We start from the raw sequence: 22,186 nt of genomic DNA, 5'->3' as shown, positions 1-22,186 counted from the left end.
CTAAATTAGAGGAAGGCCAATTTTGATGATATTAGGTAAGAACTTCAAAAATTAATTTGAAGAGTCTATTCGCAGGTGAGAGAGACAGCTGGAAAGTGGGAAGCCTTCAAAAATGAGATCATAAGAGTCCAGAGATAGTATGTTCCTGATAGGGTGAAGCGCAAGGCTGATAGGTGTAGGAAGTCTGGATGACTAGACAAATTGAGGTTCTGGTCAAGAAAAAGGAGGAAGCATATGTCTGGTATAGACAGCAGGGATCAAGTGAATCCCTGGAGGAGTACAAATGCAGTCGAAGCATACTTAGGAGGGAAATCAGGAGGGCAAAAACAAGGCACACAATAGTTTTGGCAAATAGAGTTAAGGAAAATTCAAAGGCATGCTACAAATACATTAAGGACCAAAGAGTAACAAGGGAGAAAATAGGGCCCCTTAAAAATCAGCAAGGCTACGTCTGTTTCGAACCATAGGAGATGGGGGAGATACTAAATGGATATTATATATGTGCTTACAATGGAGAAACTGGAGACCTTGAGGAAATAAATAGCGACATCTTGAAATGAGTCCATATTACAGAGGTGGTGGTATTGGGCATCTTAAAATGCAGAATGGAGGATAAATCCCTGGGATCTGATGAGGTGTACCTGATGAGAATGCTACGGAAGCGATTGCTCAGCCCCTTGCTGAGATGTTTCAATCACTGGGTTCAGGTGGCGGAAGACTGGAGGTTGGCTAACGTGGTGTTATTATTTAAGAATAGTGGTAAGGAATATCCAGGAAATTATAGACAGGTAAGTCTGACGTCAGTGGTGGGCAAGTTATTAGAGAGAATCCTGAGGGACAAGGTCTACATGCATCTGGAAAGGCATGGACCAATTAGGGATAGTCAATATAGTTTTTGCATTGGAAATGGTGCTTCACTAACTAGATTAAGTTCTTGGAAGAAATGATGAAGAGGATTGATGAAATCAGAGTGGTGGACTTTGTCTATATGGACTTCATTAAGGCATTCAACAAGGTTCCACATGGTAAACCCGTTAACAAGGTTAGATCACATGGAATACAGGCAAAGTAGCCATTTGGGTACAAAATTGGCTAGAAGATATGAGACAGAGGGTGGTGATAGCTTTCTGGACTAAAGGCCAGTGTGCCACAAGGGTCAATGATGGGTCCATTGCTTTTTTTGTCAGTTATATAAATGATTTAGATTTGAATATAGGTGGTATGGTTAGTCAGCTTGTAGATGACAACAAATTTGGAGGTGTAGAGGACAGTGAAGGTGGTTACCTCAGAGTGCAATGGGACCTTGACTAGATGGTGGTCAAATGGTATTTAAATTAGATAAATGCGAGGTACTGCATTTTGGGAAAGCAAATCTTAACAGGACTTATACACTTAATGGCAAGGTCGTAGGAAGTGTTGCTGAACAAAGAGACCTCGAAGTGCAGATTCATAGCTCCTTGAAAGTGGAGTCACAGGTAAATAGGATAGCGAAGAAGGCATTTGGTATGCTTGCCTTTATTGGTCAGTGCATTGAGTATAGGAGTTGGGAGGTTATCTTGCAGCTATACAGGAGATTGGTTAGGCCACTTTTAGAATACTACATCTCCCTGCTATAGGAAAGAGGTTATGAAACTTGAAAGAGTTCAGAAAAGATTTACAAAGATATTGCCAGGTTTGGAAGGCTTGAGCTATAGGGAGAAGGTGAATAGCTTGGGGCTATTTTCCTTGGAGCATCAGAGGCTGAGAGGTGACTTTATAGAAGTTTATAAAACCATGATAGGCATGGTTAGGGTGAATAGTCAAAGTCTTTTTCCCAGTTTAGGGGAGTCCAAAACTATAGGGCATTGGTGAGAGGGGAAAGATTTAAAAGGGTGGTGCATGTATAGAATGAGCTGTTGGAGGAAGTGGAGGATGTTGGTACAGTTATAACATTTAAAAGGCAACTGGATGAGTAAATGAATATCAAGGGTTTACAGGGATATGAGCCAAATGTTGGCAATTGGTACTAGATTAATTTAGGATCTCTTTCCTGGCTTGCCTGTAAGTGATAAACTCAGATGATCATATCTGAATGGATTAACATTGTCGGTTCTTTGTTGTGCTTTCCTTTAACGTTGCCTAGAATGTGGAGCTCAGGATCACCTTGCTACAGCCATTTTACACTGGGATCATTCTTCCTACTCTTTACTCCTTCATATCCCATTTACATCATTCTTTTGCGCCAGGAAGACCAAAACTGAAAAAACTCTTAAATGTGCTCTGAGCAATTCCATCTGTTGTGCCAGCTTTAACATGAAGAGAATAGTTTGTTCCTCCCATTGTCCCATTTTGTCCTCCCACTCCCCTTTTGCAAATTCAATTTGTTATTTATTTATTGGCCCCATTTTCTCTGAATCTAACAACATCACATTTCTGAGCTTGCCATCTAAGTTTCTCCAAATGCATAATTAATCAAAATCGTTCAGCAATGCTTTAATAACATTGTCGGTTTCAATTCTGCTCATCACCTATTTGACACAGAGATCTGCAGCACTGCAAAAAGTCCTTTTGGCCCATCACTTCTGGGCCAGTCCAAAACAAGCACCTAATCTGTTCCCATTTTCCAGAATATGGCCCATCACTCGTATGCCTTGGCATTGCAAGTGCTCATCTAAATACTTCTTAAATGTTGAGGATTTCAGCCTCTAACCATCCTCATAGGTAGTGAGTTCCAGATTCCCACCACAATCTCTTCTCTGGGTCACTGCTGTAAACCATTGACAAAAGAATCCAGATATTAACTCAGGTAGGTGCCAATGTAACACTGTTTTCCAATCTGCAGTTAAATGTTACACAAATACTTGGCTTGCTTTTTTTGCTGTTATTCTCCAGTTTCATGACTGATGTTGCATTTCAGTGGCATTTAGCTCATTTCTGTCATAAAACTTTGTCAAAAGCTTTGTTAAGTCCAACAAGAGGGAGTACCATTATCTATTGGTAACATTCTCGCAGTCTACAAGGGCAGTTGCTGGTAAGATTTGCATCCGAGTCTATGCTGGTTGTCTCATATGAGACTATTCAGGCATGTCATATCTCCAGCCTGGCTAAGGAATATTGTCATGATTTTATCAGTTCTTGGATTCATTGTCCTAAGATTTTTAAAACATAGATACGACCTTTGCATGCTTCAAGTGTTGCAAAGCCTCATCGATGCATAGGACCCCCTTCACGATGGTCACGGGTGTGCAAGTTTCCTATTGCTTGAATTTGAAAATGTGTTGCTGGAAAAGCGCAGCAGGTCAGGCAGCATCCAAGGAGCAGGAGAGTCAACGTTTCAGGCATGAGCCCTTCTTCAGGAAGGGCTCATGCCCGAAACGTCGACTCTCCTGCTCCTTGGATGCTGCCTGACCTGCTGCGCTTTTCCAGCAACACATTTTCAGCTCTGAACTCCAGCATCTGCAGTCCTCACTTTTTCCTATTTCTTTTGTCAAGCACCAAATAAGTGAACCATCTTAGCAGTTTGGCAGCCTCATTATATAAAGCACTGTGCCACCTTATACAGTATGGGTATCTACAGAAGTTGGCTATTAAGGGCAGTTATTTCCCCAAATACTTATAATCATCAATAAACCATTACATCTAGTGCACAGTCACACTCCTGTTAAAAGACTTTGTTGCAAGAAAACTAATCATTTCATGCTGGGCTCTTCCATTCCAAAGCCAGAGATTTACAAGCAGCAAGAACTGTTTGCTAATTGACCTCTGGAGTTTACCCTGCTGCAATTACTTCATATGGCAATTTAGATCACTTCCCCAGAGACAGAGCAGGCTTACCACAGCTCCACTAAAATTCACTTGATACCTTCCTACCACTTTATCTTCTTCAAGATCATATCCACTTTTGTCTGAGTTCTCATCTCCTCTTAATAGTTCTTCACTGTTTTGAAGCTGAAAAATTTTAAAGCAGCAGCTTTTACAAATGCAATATCCTTGTTGCAGTAGTGCAATATCGTTATCTCTTGGTACTATAGAGCTTAGACAGTTCTTTGCAGCAGGTGTAAGACGAGTGCTACAAATAGAAAACACAGTCAAAACTCTTAAACAAAGAGTTTGTGCTGTTAATTCCATCATAATTCCAACATACCTCACCTCAAATCACAATTTTCAGTTTAACTGAAGCATCTTTAAGTGAAACAATGAATGCCACAGAAATTGTTGTTAGGTTAGATTCCTTTTGACATTTAGAGTCAGAGAGATATACAACACGAAAGCAGACCCTTTGGCCCAACTTGTCCATTTTGACCTGATATTCAAAATTAATCCAGTCCCATTTGCCAGCACTTGGCCCATATACCTCTAAACTCTTTCTATTCATATACCTATCCAGATACATTTCAAATGTAATCTTAACAGCCTCCACAACTTCCTCTGGCAGCCTGTTCCATTCACACACCACACTCTGCCTGAAAAAGTTGTCCCTTAGGTCCCTTTTAAATCTTTTCGTTCTCACCTTGAACCTAGGCCCTCTAGTTTTAGACTCCCACAGCCTGGAGAAAACATCTTGGCTGTTGAGCCTACCCATGCCCCTCATGATTTCCTAAACATCTATAAGGTCATACCCCTCAGCCTCCAATGCTCCAGGGAAAATACCCTCAGCCTATTCAGCCTCTCTCTATAGCTCAAACCTACCAACACCTCTGTAAAGCAGAACATTTTCAAGCTTAATGACATCTTTCCTTTAGCTTTTCTGGCTTGGAGAAAACAATACAATAAATTGTTAGCCACAGGGTAAGCGAATGTTGTGCCATTATTCAAGAAAAGCTACAAAGAAACACCTGGGAACTATAGAGCAGTAAGCCTAACATCTGTGGTGGGTAAGTTACATGAGAAGATTTTGAGGAATAAGATATTTGGAAAGACAGGGTTTGATTGGGAGTAGTCAACATGGCTTTGTACGTGGGAAAGCATGCCTCACAAATTTGTTAGAGTTATTTGATGAAGTGAGAAGCAAGATTGATGAGAGCAGGGAGGTTAGATCTCATGGAATTCAGGGGGAGATGGCTGGCAAATTGAATACACAATTGGCTTGATGGTAGAAAGCAGAGCATCATAGTGGAAGGATGCTTGTCGGACCGGAGGTCTGTGACTAGTGGTGTGCCTCAGGGGTCAATGCTGGGCCCATTATTGTTTGTTATCTATATCAATGATTTGGATGAGAATGTACAAGTCATGATTAGAGAGTTTGCAGATGACCCAAAATAGGCAATATTGCGGACAGTGAAGAAGGTGATCAGAAATTGCAGCAGCACCTTGATCAGCTAGGGAAGCGGGCTGAGAAATGGCAAATGGAGTTTAATAGAGATAAGTGTGAGGTCATGTATTTTGCAAAGTCAAATCAAGTTAGGAGTTTCATGCTGAATAGCAGGGCCTTAAGGAGTGTATGGAACAGAGGTGCATGGTTCAGGTGCATGGTTCCCTGAAAGTGGAGTCACAGGTAGACAGAACAGTGAAGGTGGCTTTTGGTACACTGGCCTTCATCAATCAGGGCACTGAGTATAGAAGTTGGGAAATTATGTTGCAGTTGTAAAGGATGTTGGTGAGACGGCACATGGAGTAGTGTTCAGTTTTGGTCACCTTGCTATAGGATGTTATGGAACTGAAAAGAGTACAGAAGAAGAAATTTGCAAGGACTTTGCCAGGACTCAATAGTCTGAGTTATAGAGAGAAGTTGAATAAGGTAGGACTTGTTTCTTTACAGCATAGGAGAATGACAGGAGATTTTACAGAACTATATAAGATCATGAGAGGCATGGATAGGGTGAACACACTCAGTCTTTTTCCCAGGTTTGGGAAATGAAGGACTAGAGGGCATCAATTTAAGGTTAGAGGGGAAAGAATAAAAGGGAACCTGAGGGGCAACCTTTTTTTAAAGACAGAAGGTGGCATACATATGGAATGAGCTGCCAGCAAAAGTGGTTGAGGCAGGTACATTAACATTTAAAAGGCATTTGGACAAATACGTGGACAGGAAAGGTTTGGAAGGATATGGGCCAATTGCAGGGAAATGGGGTCAGCGTGAATGGACAGTTTGGTCAGCATGGACCAGTTTGGGCTGAAAGGCCTGTATTCACGCTGTTGGACTCTATGACTCTACATCATTAAATATAAAATAAATACTGCACAGTTAAGAACTTCAGAATCTTTCTTATGACCATGGATCATAACATGGGATCAGATATAAATCTTTAATTAGCATGTGTTTTTATTTTAAGAGAGGACTGATACAGCCAAAATGACTGTGGGTGTTATGTCAGTGTTGCCTGGAGACACGCCCTATAATGTCACACCTCACCAAGTGTTCATGAATTGGAGATAGCGAGCACTACAGATGCTGGAAGTCAGGGTTGAGAAAAAGTGGAGCTGGAGAAAGCAAGCAGCAACAGAAGAGGAGGAGAGTCGACATTTCGGGCTGGACCCTTCATCAGAACTGGTGAAGGGTCCTGTCTGAAACGTTGACTCTCCTGCTCCTCTGATACTGCTTGACCCGCTGTGCTTTTTCCAGCTCCACATTATATCGACACAGGTATCAATGAAATCTCAATGCGATAGATTTAAAAGATTAAAAACAGTAATCTCCTGGGAGTTATCTCAGACATGATGGGTTAAAACACAATAAACTGGGCACGAGGCATGTTTTGTACCTTTCTCTTTCCAAAACACACAAGAACACCAAAAGGTTATTCGGCCTTGTGTTATGATCCCAGTTGATGTAATTAGTGGATAAATTATGTCGCAGACTGAAATCTAGCTTCACAGTTTCTTTTTGGTTTTAACAAGATGATCTTTCACAGAAAAACAAATGCAAAATGTTGCAGATTTAGTTTCATCACTTCAACACAAGTTTAAGACAAGAAAGAATTGTAGATAAAAATAACACAAAACTATTTTTATATAACACAAGGTTAAAGATTTTGAAACACATAGCTAAACTATAATCCCATTAGCCCCACAGCACTCCTCAGAAGAACTCAAACACTACATAGTTCTCTATCACAGAGTTTGGCTCAGCTGTGGTTTCAAGTGCTGGTTTGAAGAATTGGATTGCCATTTTCTTGAGTCATCATATAACCGAGCATAGGCTTTCTCAGCTTCAAATAACTCTAAGCTTGAACCAAACACTTAATGTCAAGGGTAGTCACTCTCACATCACCTGTGGCATTCAGCTCTTTTGGCCACGCATAAAGTTCAAAGTGAGTATCCATGAGCAGATTTATTCCTTTGTAAATGCAACTTAATAATACAGGCAATTACCCTATCCAGCACTTTCCCGATATGGAAGTCAAATAATAGGATGGTAATTGACCAGGTTGGATATGTTCTGGCTTTTGTGCATTGGGTGTACCGAAGCAATCTTCCTCATCACCGAGTAGGTGGCCAAGTTGTAGCTGCACTGAAACAGCTTAGCTAGGGGAGCAACAAGTTCTAGAGCACTATTGCTATAATATTGTTCAGATTCATGGCCTTTTCAGTATCCAATGCCTTCAGTTGTTTCTTTATATCATCTGGAGTGAATTGAATTGTTTGAATTCTGCCTGGGGATCTCAAGGAGGAGACAACGATAGATTGCTCATTCACCACTTCTGGCTAAAGATGGACACTATTCTTTAGCTTTGTGACTGATGTGCTGACCTTCCCCATTTTTGAGGATGAGAATATTTGTGAAGCAAATACCTCCTGTTAATTGTCCAACATCATTGTCAAAAGGACATGGAATGAGTGTGGTGCCCAGATCTGATCTGTTGACTTACTGGGCTGAAGTATGACTCTGTGACAAGACAACATGGAACTTACAAAATTAAACTTTCCAACACAGACCAAGGCAGTGGCCTGCGGATTTTAGTACAGCTAAACTTGATGTTATTGGCATGGGCATTTGGGAAAGAACTTCCCCAAATTTTATTTCTGCCTTACTTCTGCTTCCATCATTGCTAATATGCTGAACAGGTTGTATCATCTAATAGATAAAGTCATTCATGAATAGCATTTACTGTCTGTTCTTTCCACCCTTGAATCTAATTTTTTAGAAGATACATACTATTATCTTATCGACTGCAAAGGACATTATCCCATTAGCCAACTTTCGATGACAGGGAAAGTAAGTTCTGTGAAAAATATCATCAGGTCAGCACAGATCATTTCCAGGATATTCTCAATCAGTCTGAACTATTAGAGACATTACCTCCATTCTACCCTTTGAAGATGCTATCTGGCCTGAACATTTTGTTTTTATTTAAGATTTCCAGCATCTAATATTTTACCTTCAGCCAACACACAGTGATCAGAGGAATAGTTGCCTTAGCCAACTTAAATTTGACCTGATTGCAAGTATAATTTTATTTTGATGATAAACATTTCCTCAACAAGACCACTTTAGATTAGATTAGACTTACAGTGTGGAAACAGGCCCTTCGGCCCAACAAGTCCACACCGACCCGCCGAAGCGCAACCCACCCATACCCCTACATTTACCCCTTACCTAACACTACGGGCAATTTAGCTTGGCCAATTCACCTGACCCGCACATCTTTGGACTGTGGGAGGAAACCGGAGCACCCGGAGGAAACCCACGCAGACACGGGGAGAACGTGCAAACTCCACACAGTCAGTCGCCTGAGTCGGGAATTGAACCCGGGTCTACAGGCGCTGTGAGGCAGCAGTGCTAACCACTGTGCCACCGTGCCGCCCACTTGATTAATGAATGATCCATCCATGAATTTTGACAGTTTATTTTTTAAAAGAGAAGACAAAATGGGAGGCTGAGTTGTAAAACTGAGTTCCATATTTAACACTGGAGCACAGGGGCCATTGATCATCAAGCTGTTCTACCAGGTGACAACTTGGACACATACTTCCCCATCTGACCAATGAACTGTCTTAAACTCAGCACTTCACAAAAGCTTGGGTTTTCAAAGATCACATTATGTTGCATCCAACAGTGCATTTGGGCTTGTAAAGAGACTGCACTTCGCAGTGAGAAATTGTTCTGCGAGCAGAAAGTTCTCAGTTGTCTGAAAATTGACCACACTCTAGGACAACCAGTTCAAACTGAGACTTTTCAGAATGAGTGAGAGCAAGAGAGACACACACAGGAGTATCTGTCAACGCAATTTCTTAGCAAAGAAAAATCCAAACCAAGGAAGTTTCAAATATAGTCACAGTACATTCTAATCATTTAAAGTTGTTTTCTGCAAACTTGAGAGGTAGAACTGACATGAAAGTGAGTTACTTGTACTAGTAATATTTCCTGTACTTCCATAACTTCCAACAAATGGAACAAACTGTGACCTAGAAAGGAGTGTCCTTGATGTTAATCATGATCACCAATCTTCCAGACAAGCATCATCTGTCATGATGATCCTCTATTTAGGTTCAATTATTTGCAGGCAACCTTTAGAATGTGTGGATAGAATTTGGAGGGGAATTAAAGACAGTTCATGCTCGAACACCAGAATAGGGTCCGAAAGCAGCTTCTCTTGTATGTGTTTGGATGGTTGCTGTTGTAGTGCAGGACCTGGTCAGAATGTGTGGCTTCAATGTACACTTTTGTGGTGCACTCACCATTCTATGTTCTTTCTACCATCACATCCAGGAATGGGTGTTGATTGTTGGTTTCCTCCTCTCTCATAAATCTGATCCCTGTGAGCATGGTTTTGATAATCCGGTGTGTCTTCTCGATTTCTGTTCTCTTAATCACAACAAAGTTATCGTCCACATATTTGATCGCATTGGGATTTGTGGGAAAGCTGTTTGCTCCAATCTATAATAGCACGCCACAGAATCGAGATATGGGGTGCAATATCTCTGGATGGATAATGTCTGGAAACAGGTTGAAAATTTACTTTGCTGAAAAGTTTAAGATCATTCCAATTGTCTTCTATATTTGGTTGGTTTGATTTTTAAAAATTCTTGTGTAATTAACTTCGGTTCAGTTATTCAAGGAAATGTACAACCTCATGTGAAATTGTTTGAGTGACAAAGCACAATGTTAACCAGTTAAACAAATCAAAAATAAACAACTAACCTATTAAACCAAATTACTGGGATCGGACTTATCCAGGAATATCATCAGTGGGATAATAACAATGAAGATCCTGTTCCATTTTACTAATTAGGGATAGCCAACATGGCTTTGTACATGGAAATCATGTCTCGGCAACATTATTTGAGTTTTTTTGAAGAAGTGATAAAGAGGGTTGATGACGTCAGAGCAGTGGACATTGTCTGTATGGATTTCAATAAGGCGTTCAACAAGATTCTGCATGGTAGACTGGTTAACAAGGTTAGATCACTTGGAATACAGGGATAACTAGCCATTTGGATACAAAATTGGTAGAAGATAGGAGTCAGAGGGTGGTTGTGGTTTTTGCTTTTTGGACTGGAGACCCGTGATCAGTCGTGTACCACGGGCATTGGTGCAGGGTCCATTGCTTTCTGGCTTTTTTACAAATGATTTGAATGCGAATGTAGGAGGTATGGTTCGTAAGTTTGCAAATGACACCAAAATTAGAGGTGTAGTAGATAGTGAAGAAGGTTACCTCAGAGTACAATGGGATCTTGATCAGATGGGCCGATGGGCTGAGGAGTGGCAGATGGAGTTTAATTTAGATAAATGTGCGTTTTTGATTAGATTACCTATAGTGTGTAAACAGGCCCTTCGGGCCAACAAGTCCACATCAACCCTCCAAACAGCAACCCACCCAGACCCATTCCCCTACCCTATATCTACCCGAGACTAATGCAACTGACACTATGGGCAATTTAGCATTACCAATTCACCTGGCCTGCACATCTTTGGATTGTGGGAGGAAACCCACGCAGACACGGAGAGAATATGCAAACTCCACACGGACATTCCCGAGGCAGGAATCAAACCAGAGTACCTGGTGCTGTGAGGCAGCAGTGCTAACCACTGAGCCACCCCAATTTTGGAAAGCAATCAGAGCAGAACTTCTATATTTAATGGTAAAGTTCTGGGGAATGTTGCCAAAAAAAGGGAACTTGGAATGCAGGTTCATAATTCCTTGAAAGTGGAATCTCAAATAGATAGGCTAGCAAGGCGGCATTTGGTCTGGTTGCCTGCTGCAGTCAGTTCATTGAATATAGAACCTGGGAGGTCATGTTGTGCTGCACAGGACAGCAAGGGCAAGTTGAACCCAAGGGTTTGTTTCCATGGTGTAGATCTCCAAGGCTCTAAGTGGATTTTCTGCTGTTCCACTGCTGGTACAGGGTCTTAGAGCAGTTGCTTTTATGACCTTGGGGCTTCCCTCATTGCCTTAAAGCCATTGTTGTACAGAAACAAAGCTGCCAATTTTGGTACAGCAAGATACTGAAAATAACACAAAGTTAATGACCAGATAATCTATTTCAGCATTAACAAGTGGGAGTTAAATATTGCCAAGGTCACGAGGAGGAATATTCTTGCTCTCCTTTGAATAGTGCCATGGGATCTTTTCTGGCCCTCAGTTTAACATCGCAAAGTGCAGCCCTCTCTTGGTATCGCATTGGACTTTTACACTGGAGTGCAGCTTGAACTCACAACCTTGTCATTGAGTGGGGGGGCCGGGGAGCGGTGTGACCATTGAGAAAATGATGGCACCCAAACGATGTCCTGCTGTACCTTTTATTTGCTGTATAAATGGAAGCTCATGAGATTGACATGGATGAGAAGACAGGTGTTTTACTTGCTCTAAGAACAGAAGAAAGATGAAATAAAACTCCATCTCGCTTTCTGCAAGGCAACAATAATCAGTCATTGGGATCAGTGTTCATGGGGAAAAATAAAAACTGCAACATTCACAAGATGCCCTAACTGTACAAGACATAGAACCTGCTCAAAAGAAAGCAGAGTGGACAGGCAGGAGGCTGGAAGAACACAGACAACATCAAGAAGTGGTTCTCCAGTCCTGAAGAAGGGTATATGCACAAAGTTGACTTCCCCACCTCCTAATGCTGCCTGTGTTCTTCCAACCTCCTGCTTATCTACTTTGGATTCCAGCATCTGCAGTTTTGTTTTGTCTCAAAAGAAAGGAGAAGCATTGTCTTCTATTAAATAGTTGTAAGGAACTCCAGTTAATTCTTCAAGATCAAAATTATTTTTCATATAAGATGGAGGAGCAAGAGTAGGCCATTCAGCCCTTCAAGTCTACTCTGCCAATCAATATGATCATGGCTCATCATCCAACACAGGCCCTTGCACCTGTTTTCTTTTAACCCCAAGAACTATACCTAACAGCTTCTTGAAAACATTCAATGTTTTTGCCTCAACTGCTTTCTGTGGTGGTGAATTCCACAGGTTCGTCACTCTCTAGTTGAAGAAATTACTCTTCACCTTAGTTCTAAATGGTCCACCCCATATCCTTAGACTGTGCTTTCTGGTTCTGGACCCCTTGGTCACTGGGAGGTTACTTACGCTGGGCAACACGACTCGTTTCTGTTGTGTTAAAATTCAAATTTCATCACCTAGGACACAGCCAGTGGGGCCAGACTACCATGCCGAATTCTTCGCCTAACATTACTAACTTAATAAACATAAAATGGAGGGGGGGGGTGGGGGGAGCCTCAAGCCATTACATTCAAAAGAGAGCAGAGTTGCTCCACAAGCAACTAGCTCCTTCTAACACTCCGCACAAATCAAAAGTTACAGGAACACTCTCTCAAGGGTCCTTAGGAAAGCACCGGCCTCTCTCATTTGGGTGGAAGCTTAAACTACAGGAGACTGATGAGGCTTTACTGGGTTCTTTGGCATTATTCTGTCTCATGCACAACTTGTTATATCCTTACTCATCTCAAAATTATGACTTTTCTAATTCCAGAACTGTTTCTTCAATTGCAAATAACTCATGGAACTCTTACAGAAGAAAAAGTATAAAATGGGTCATTTCTTTTTCATTCCTTCAATTCAATGTAAATTATCTAAGTACCAATGATGTGTGAAACTCATGTACTATTTCCAAAACAAGCAGTAAAAGGAAGTCTGGCCAATTCACAAGAAATTATTGCTTGCCTTGTGTTTCAACACAGGGTAAACCCTCCTGCTTAATGTAAACCCACAACACAGAAAAGATTTAACCCGTGCAGTAATCTGTGAAAGTCCGAGGGGCCAAGGACTATTTAAAGTAAAAATTAACAACTTTATTTCTTAAAGTATATCAGAGAATAATTAGCCTATCTTTAACTTTCCCCTATACAATAATCGTCTGATTAAACCCCCTGAATACGATTTACAAAAAACACAACTCTTATCTCAAAAGCAGGTAGCTTTAGTTCTTCTCTGTATTTCAGTCTTCTTTTCTTCTCCTTTGGGATACTACTTCACAGGTTACTGATTGATAAAAGTACCTTTTAAGAGAGCTATTTTGCTAGCCAGTGTGCAGATGTTGGCGGCTTGGCAGTTCTCCTCTCAACTGTTCCGTTTTCCATGGTCATATAACCCCAAAGCATCGTATTATGTCATTGGCTTTTAATATAGTCATTATATTAAATTCAAACTGGATTGGAATTTTTCAGCATATAATTTAAACTAATTGGCCTAATTCAAATTTGTTTTAACATTTCTAGACAACTAGCTACCCAAGCTACCCCAGTAGCTGCAGCACATGTTACATCGTAACTCTTTTTCAGAATACTTGGTTGTGTCAGTAGTTAAACATAGAACATAGAACATAGAAAGATACAGCGCAGTACAGGCCCTTCGGCCCTCGATGTTGCACCGACCAAAGTCTACCTAACCTACACTAGCCCAATAACCTCCATATGCTTATCCAATGCCCGCTTAAATGACCATAAAGAGGGAGAGTCCACCACTGCTACTGGCAGGGCATTCCATGAACTCACAACCCGCTGAGTAAAAAATCTACCCCTAACATCTGTCCTATACCTACCACCCCTTAATTTAAAGCTGTGTCCCCTAGTAACAGCTGACTCCATTAACAGAAAAAGGTTCTCAGTGTCTACCCTATCTAAACCCCTAATCGTCTTGTACACCTCTATCAAATCTCCCCTAAACCTTCTTTTCTCCAATGAGAACAACCCCAAGTGCCTCAGCCTTTCCTCATAAGATTTTCCTACCATGCCAGGCAACATCCTGGTAAACCTCCTCTGCACTCGTTCCAATGCCTCCACATCCTTCCTATAGTATGGCGACCAAAACTGCACACAATACTCCAGATGAGGCCGCACCAGAGTCTTATACAACTGCAACATGACCTCAGGACTCCGGAACTCAATTCCTCTACCAATAAAGCCCAGTACACCATATGCCTTCTTCACAGCACTATTTACCTGGGTGGCAACTTTCAGAGATCTGTGTACATGGACACCAAGATCCCTCTGCTCATCCACACTACCAAGTAGCCTACCATTAGCCCAGTAATCCATCTTCTTGTTACTCCTACCAAAGTGAATGACTTCACACTTAGCTACATTGAACTCCATTTGCCACCTTTCTGCCCAGCTCTGCAATTTATATATATCCCGCTGTAACCTGCCACATCCTTCTTCGCTGTCCACAACTCCACCGACTTTCGTGTCATCCGAAAACTTGCTCACCCAGCTTTCAAGCCCCTCCTCTAGATCATTTATAAAAATGACAAACAGCAATGGTCCCAAAACAGATCCTTGTGGAACACCGCTAGTAACTGCACTCCAAGATGAACCTATTCCATCAACTACTACCCTCTGTCTCCTTCCAGCCAGCCAATTCCTAATCCAAACCTCTAATGCACCCTCAATGCCATACCTCCGTAGTTTTTGCATTAGCCTATCATGGGGTACCTTATCGAATGCCTTGCTAAAATCCATATACACCACATCTACTGCTTTACCCTCATCCACCTCCTTAGTCACCTTCTCAAAGAATTCAATAAGGTTTGTGAGCACAACCTGCCCTTCACAAAACCATGCTGACTATCCTTGATCACATTATTCCTATCCAGATGTTCATAAATCCTATCCCTTACAATTCTCTCTAAGACTTTGCCCACAACAGAAGTGAGACTCACTGGCCTATAGTTAGTCGGGCTATCCCTACTCCCCTTCTTGAACAAGGGGACCACATTCGCTATCCTCCAGTCTTCTGGCACTATTCCCGCAGACAATGACGACATAAAAATCAAGGCCAATGGCTCTGCTATCTCCTCCCTAGCTTCCCAGAGGATCCTAGGATAAATGCCATCAGGACCAGGGGACTTAGCTATTTTCATCCTTTCCAGTATTCCCCAGACCTCGTCCCTACATATCTCAAGGCCATCCATTCTAATCACTTGTGACTCAATATTCACATCAGCAATAGTGTCCTGTTCCTGACTGAATACTGACGAAAAGTATTGATTTAGTGTCTCTCCAATCTCCTCCGCCTCCACGCACAACTTCCCACTACTATCCTTGACTGGACCGATACCTACCCTAGCCATCCTTTTATTCCTGACATACCTATAGAAAGCCTTTGGGTTTTCCCTAATCCTACCAACTAAAGACTTTTCATGTCCCCTTCTCGCTGCTCTTAGCTCTCTCTTTAGATCCTTCCTGGCTACCTTATAACTCTCAATCGCCCCAACTGAACCTTCACGCCTCATCTTTACATAGGCCGCCCTCTTCCCTTTCACAAGGGATTCCAATTCCTTATTAAACCACGGCTCCCTCACAAGACCCTTTACTCCCTGCCTGACTGGTACATACTTATCAAAGACATCCAATAGCTGTTCCTTGAACAATCTCCACATATCATTTGTGTTCTTCCCTTGAAGCCTATTTTTCCAATCCACGCATCCTAAGTCATGCCTCACCGCATCATAATTTCCCTGCCCCCAGCTATAGCTCTTGCCCTGCAGTGCACACTTATCCCTCTCCATCACTAAAGTAAAAGTCACCGAGTTGTGATCACTGTCCCCGAAGTGCTCACCTACGTCCAAGTCTAACACTTGGCCTGGTTCATTACCTAGAACCAAATCCAGTATAGCCTCACCTCTTGTTGGCCTGTCTACATATTGTGTCAGGAAACCCTCCTGCACACATTGGACAAACACCGACCCATCTAATGAACTCGAGCTATAGCTTTCCCAGTCAATATCTGGGAAGTTAAAGTCCCCCATAACAACCACCCTGCTACTTTCACTCTTCTCCTGAATCATCCTCGCAATACTTTCCTCTACTTCTCTCGGACTATTGGGAGGCCTGTAGAAAACTCCTAACAGGGTGACCTCACCTTTCCTATTTCTAACCTCAGCCCAAACTACCTCACATGGCAAGTCTTCCTCCATCGTCCTTTCCACCGCTGTAATACCATCCTTGACAAGCAATGCCACACCACCCCCTCTTTTACCCCCATCTCTGACCCTGCTAAAACATTTAAACCCTGGAACCTGCAACAGCCATTCCTGCCCCTGTTCTACCCACGTCTCTGTAATGGCCACAACATCGAAGTCCCAGGTACCAACCCACGCTGCAAGTTCACCTACCTTATTTCTTATACTTCTGGCATTGAAGTATACACACTTCAAGCCACCTTTCTGTTTACAGGCACCCTCCTTCGAGATCGATGCCTTGTTCCTAACCTCCCTACACGCAAGGTCCTGTACCATAAAGCTACAGTCCAGGTTCCCATGCCCCTGCAGAGTTAGTTTAAACCCTCCCAAAGAGCACTAGCAAACCTCCCCCCAGGAATACTGGTGCTTCTAATTAAATTTCTAGTTAAATTTGCTTCTAATTCTCTTAAAGGTACGGTACACCCCACATCTTCATGTCACTTGACATAGTTTTCTAGAATGTGTATGTAAATCAGATTTTTTTCATTGATTCAAAATATTTCATACAGTTATTAGGCTGATTCGTATTTTGCTTATTATTTCTGCTTCTGTATGCTATTTGCAAATAAAACAGATGTTAAGTGGTTTAAGTGGTCATAGAGTCTTAGAGGTGTACAGCACTCTTGTACTTCAGCCCAACTCGTTCACATGGAACAGATTTCCTAAATTAATCTAGTCCCAATTGCCAGCATTTGGCCCATATCCCTCTAAACCCTTCTTATTCATATGCCCATGCAGATACCTTATAAATGCTATAATCGTACTAGTCTCCACCATCTCCTCTCGCAGCTCATTCCATACACACACTACCCCCGGGTGAAAAAGTTTATAAATCTTTCCTCTTTAGTTTTGGACTCTCCCACCCTGGGGAAAAAGACCTTGGCTATTCAGCCTATCCATGCCCCTCATGATTTTATACACTTCTCTCAGGTCACCCCTCAGCCTCCAATGCTCCAGGGAAAATAGCCTCCGTCTATTCAGCCTATCACTATAGCTCATTCCCTCCAATCCTGACAATATCTTTGTAAATCTTTTCTGAACCCTTTCAAGTTTCACAATATCCTTCCTATAGCAGCAAGAATTGCACGCAGTTTGTCTAACCGATGTCCTGTACAGTTATAACATGATCTCCCAACTCCTACACATAATGCATTGATCAATAAAGGCAAGTATACCAAATGCCTTCTTCACTATCCTATCTACCTGCAATTCCACTTTCAAGGAACTATGCACCTGCATTCCAAGGTCTCTTTGCTCAGCTACATTCCCCAGGACCTTACCATTAAATGTATAAGTCCTGCTCTGATTTGCCTTTCCAAATGCAGCACCTCATATTTATCGAAATTAAACTTCATCTGCCACTCCTCAGCCCATCAGCCCATCTGATCAAGGTCCCATTAACTGAGATAATCATTTTCGCTGTCAACTCTCCCTCCAATTTCAGTGTCATCTGCAAACTTATTAACCATACTTCCTATTTTCACATCTACATCATTTATATAAATGACAAAAAGCGGTGGAACCAGTACCGATCCTGTGACATTGGCTGGTTACAGGCCTCTAGTCTGAAAAGCAACCGTCCACCACCTCTCCGTCTCCTACCTTCGAGCCAGTTCTGTTGTATCATTTTTTGGCTGTTGCCTCAGATTACATAAAGGGTGAGAAACCCATATTCTCCAACAAGTAATTTAACAGAATCCATCTTAATTTCAAGCCTTGAACTAATCTCAAAACAGAAGAAAAAAAAAGCTTTGATGCAGTGAGACCCTGAACCTGTTTTAGAAATAGTCTAAGAGGTGATGTTGTAGTAAAGTGTGTGATCAGTAATACAGATGAGAAGAAAAACAATGTACTCAGAAACAAGGCTACTTCGCCCCTCAAGCCTCTGCTGCCATTGAATGAAATCACGGCAAATCTACAAACTTAAAATTCTGCCTTCCTGTTGTTTAACAATGTCTGTCAGTCTCAGATTTAAATTTTACAATTGTTCAAGCAAAACTTATCATTTGAAGAAAAAAAATTCCAAATTTCTGCCACCCATTGTGTGCAGACAGATTTCCTAATTTCACTCTTGACATGTTTTGTTCTAGCTTTTTAGACTACTTTCTAGTCTTAGACTCCCCAACAAGCTAAAATAATTTCTCGTTTGACTTCCCCTCAATATCTAGAAGATGTCTGCCTTTATAGTCAAAAACTTAAACTCCAACCATATTCCCTGTGAAGTTTAGGTGGGTAATGATGGGAATGTTACACTGGAGTTCAGTCATCCGGCACAGAAACAGGCCCTCCAGTCCAAGCTGACCATTATCCCAAATCAAACTAGTCCCATCTGCCTGTACTTGGCCCATATCCCTCCAAACTTTCCTTTCTCATGTATTTATCTGAGCATCTTTAAAACATTCTAACTGTACCCGCAACCACCACTTCCTCTAGAAGTTCATTCTATACATGAACCACCGTCTGTGTTAAAAAAGTGCCTCTCATATCTTTTTACAATTTTTCTCCTCTCAGTATCCTGGGTCTGAGAGGAATCCGAAAAAATCTTCCACATTTTCCAGTCCTGATCATTGTTGGAACATACATACAGCTAGAGCTGTTAAGGACAGGCAAAATTATAATTAGAATCTTAACCAGTCAATACATAATTCTGCTCAGGGAAGGAACTCACTAATACTGAGTTGACCATGCTTTAAGACCTTCTAACTCATCAGATATGAAGGAATACCAGTACACAAGTGCAGGCTGATGCCATCCCAATGCAGAAGTTGTCTGTTGGGAACAGTAAAATGTAAGGTGACAAAAGTTCACATTTTATTTTATATAATTGCCAACTAGTTATAACAAAATCAGTAATAGAAATATTCTACAAATTAAAGATTTATGACACAGCTTGTACTGTACTACTTTCAATTGAACATATCCATGATTCAACAAAAAATTATTCCAGCATACCAGTCCTGAATATCCAGATTAGGCCATGACTTGGACCAAATTCTATCCCAAGTCTATTAAATTTCCCTTGCTAATAGAACACAACTAACCTTGTGCCTGTTGCAATTAGCATCAATTATTGCATCCATCAGACTGTCCACATTTCCTTCATTAGCAGAGTAGGAGTTCATAAGATGTATGCAAATGCCTATGGCTGTAGGCTAAACTCTGCATGTTGTATGAGTTCACTCTTCGGAATCTGAAACACTTGGTAATTCTACAGCATTTGGTATTGAGGTGCAAGTGCAGTTTCCTAATGTACACAACTGAATGGGCAATTTGGAGCGCCATCTTTTACTTCAACTACAAACCTTGTGACAAATCCAATATTGTTTACAGAGACACACACAATGTAGCTGAACTGAAGAACATTTAATGCTTATTTCTGCTACACATGCACTTCAGTGATGTTATCATGACAAGAACCCAGGCAAAGAGAGCAGCAGAAGCAATTCCTGCAAGGATTTTCTGAAACACAAGTCACACATCAGGTTCTGTGATCTCTGCAGCCAAAAGGAGGTGACAGTATCACTGCAGTTTCAGTTATGAGGAAAATAAAAGCACAATTGTGAACAATTCAACAGGAACAAGTGCTGAGTTTACAGTAGTAAGCTAACGGTTCATAGGCAACTCTGGTTTAATGCTCCTTGCAAATGTAGTATAGATGTAGCAAAAAGTAGTAAATTTAAAATATTTACGTAGAAACAAGTCAATAAAACTTACATTAAAAAAATTTGTTTTGTTCCTCTCGTAGAAAAGTCCTTGAGCTGGCATATGCTTCAATTGTTGCCATGGTATATTGACACCGAGCAGCACGTCCCGAGCCCAGTTCAGGTTCTGAGGATGACAATTGATAAAAAAAATTACAACACATAGACACCCAGGGAATCTAATGGCTTATTTAGAAAGTAACACCCTATTAAACAAAAGTTTGCTTATGGAAATTTCCTCTGCCAATAGTGAAATCCTGGAAAATGTTGTTTAATAAATACCAAATATCATTGGTCAATGAGACCACAAAATGAGATGGCAAAACCGACATGTACATATACATCCATTTGATAAAATGAAATGTTGCACATTATAACTGTAGAGTGGAACTGTGCAACCACTCAGTCTATTCAGTACAGAAAAACATTGGGCAAGCAAAAACAGTTGAGACCATAAATTGCAATGATTGTGATTATTCAAGATCCCATAATGGGCCATCTGTAATGTATGGATCAATTACAGTTCAGCTACATGAAGACTGTTGTGTGTTCTGATCTTGGACTTATTATGTGAGATACCAACTGACTGCTGTCAGTTCAGATTCATCTGCATTTTTATCAAACTATAAAACAGACTGATTAAAGTAGTCATTCAGCCAAAAATGAAAAACAGTCACATATTGTAGTCCAGTCACAAATATTAAGAAACCTCAAGGTTATTTTATGAAGAGGTACCTTGGTGCCCTATTATAGGCATGCACAACTCTTACAATTTAGTTAAAAAGCTTGTAACAATCATTAGGTTCATTTTAAAATAGGAACAGATATTCATTATGATTCTGCATTTGAGCTCTTTTACTAGGAATATTTTTGTTTTGAGGAGCAGGGGACAGGCTGTGAAGAACTACACAGACCAATAGTGTGTGATAGTGATTGCTGTTGACCTGAAGTGGCTTCTGTTTTTGATACGGTCCCTCACACATAATTTGCAGCCAACATTTTTTTCAAACTTTTTCCACTGAAGCATAAGAGGTTGAGGGGTTATAAAATAATGAAAGGTATAGTTAAGGTGAATGGCAGATGTCTTTTCCCTAGGGTGGGGAATTTCAAAACGAGGGGGCATATTTTTATATGTGAGAGGAAAAAGATTTTAAAAAAAGACATGGGTGGCATTTTTTTTTAAAAAACAGAGTGGTTCATGTGTGGAAGGGAGTTCCAGAGGAAGCTGATATGGCAACAGTTAAGAAATATTTGGTAGGATATGGGTCAAGCACAGGCAGGTGGAACTAGATTAGTTTGGGATTACGTTTGGGATGAATTGGTTGGACTGAAGGGTCTGTTGCCTTGCTGTGTGACTCTATGACTCTATAACCCCTTTGACCGTGGCATCAAGGGACAGAAAAAACTGACCAAAAAGATTCAGAAACACCAACAAAGAAAACCATTTGAAATGCTCACTAAGTGATTCAAAAGCAGCAATGGCTCAAACATTGCACAACTTGTCAATGGCATATCATACTGAACCCCCATATACAACATCAAGGATGTGATGCAGACGTTTTATTCCTAATGCACTTTTTAAAATATTTATTCTCAGGGTAAAGGTGAATCTGGCATGGTCAGCATTTATTGTCCATCCTAATTGCCTCAAGTTGGGGGACAGTCTTAAATGTTTTGTAGTTTGTATGGCAATGTACTTTATCCCTTGACAAAGCAAAGTGGCACAGGGAGCAGTACAGAGTGAACCATTTGGACTGACACACATAGAACAGACCAGGAAAGGTATCCCTCCCTGAAGAACACTGGTCAACTGGTTGGATCTTGACTTTGCAATCATTTTTAATGTTTCCAGCCTTTCCCAATATTGAAGCTCAGCAAGGGTCAATGCAGCCTAAAGGGAGAAGGTGACCCATCAGTTCCTACAAAGGTTATGTACACCTGAAATCTGCTGCTGGTCCAGGTTCCACATAGAGATTCCTGGATATACCCCAAATTAAGAATGTTCTTTCTTCAGCGTAGGAACCTGTGCTAAATTGGAACCAAGAGTTGTTTTAACATTTGCCCTCAATTAACAGGAAAGTAACTATCATTAGAAAATATCTTAATTTTTTTTTCTTTAACATTTATTTCCCAACATTGACTCAT

At 41.1% G+C, this 22,186-nt stretch overlaps 1 protein-coding gene across 3 annotated transcripts in view; it reads right to left on the bottom strand.

The window, feature by feature from the left end:
* The window catches only part of cabin1 (calcineurin binding protein 1), a 519,061-nt gene that overhangs the window by 263,266 nt on the left and 233,609 nt on the right, over positions 1–22,186 (bottom strand). For all 3 annotated transcript variants that reach the window (XM_060843824.1, XM_060843825.1, XM_060843826.1), the window contains one exon: positions 20,055–20,168. In XM_060843824.1, coding sequence (XP_060699807.1) covers positions 20,055–20,168 — 114 coding nt within the window. The remainder of the gene's footprint in view (positions 1–20,054; positions 20,169–22,186) is intronic.

This window comes from Hemiscyllium ocellatum, chromosome 24, assembly GCF_020745735.1.
Source record: "Hemiscyllium ocellatum isolate sHemOce1 chromosome 24, sHemOce1.pat.X.cur, whole genome shotgun sequence".
Taxonomy (NCBI): Eukaryota; Metazoa; Chordata; class Chondrichthyes; order Orectolobiformes; family Hemiscylliidae; genus Hemiscyllium; species Hemiscyllium ocellatum.
Note: the sequence above shows the minus strand (reverse complement) of the source record. Positions and strands in the feature narration are given on the sequence as shown.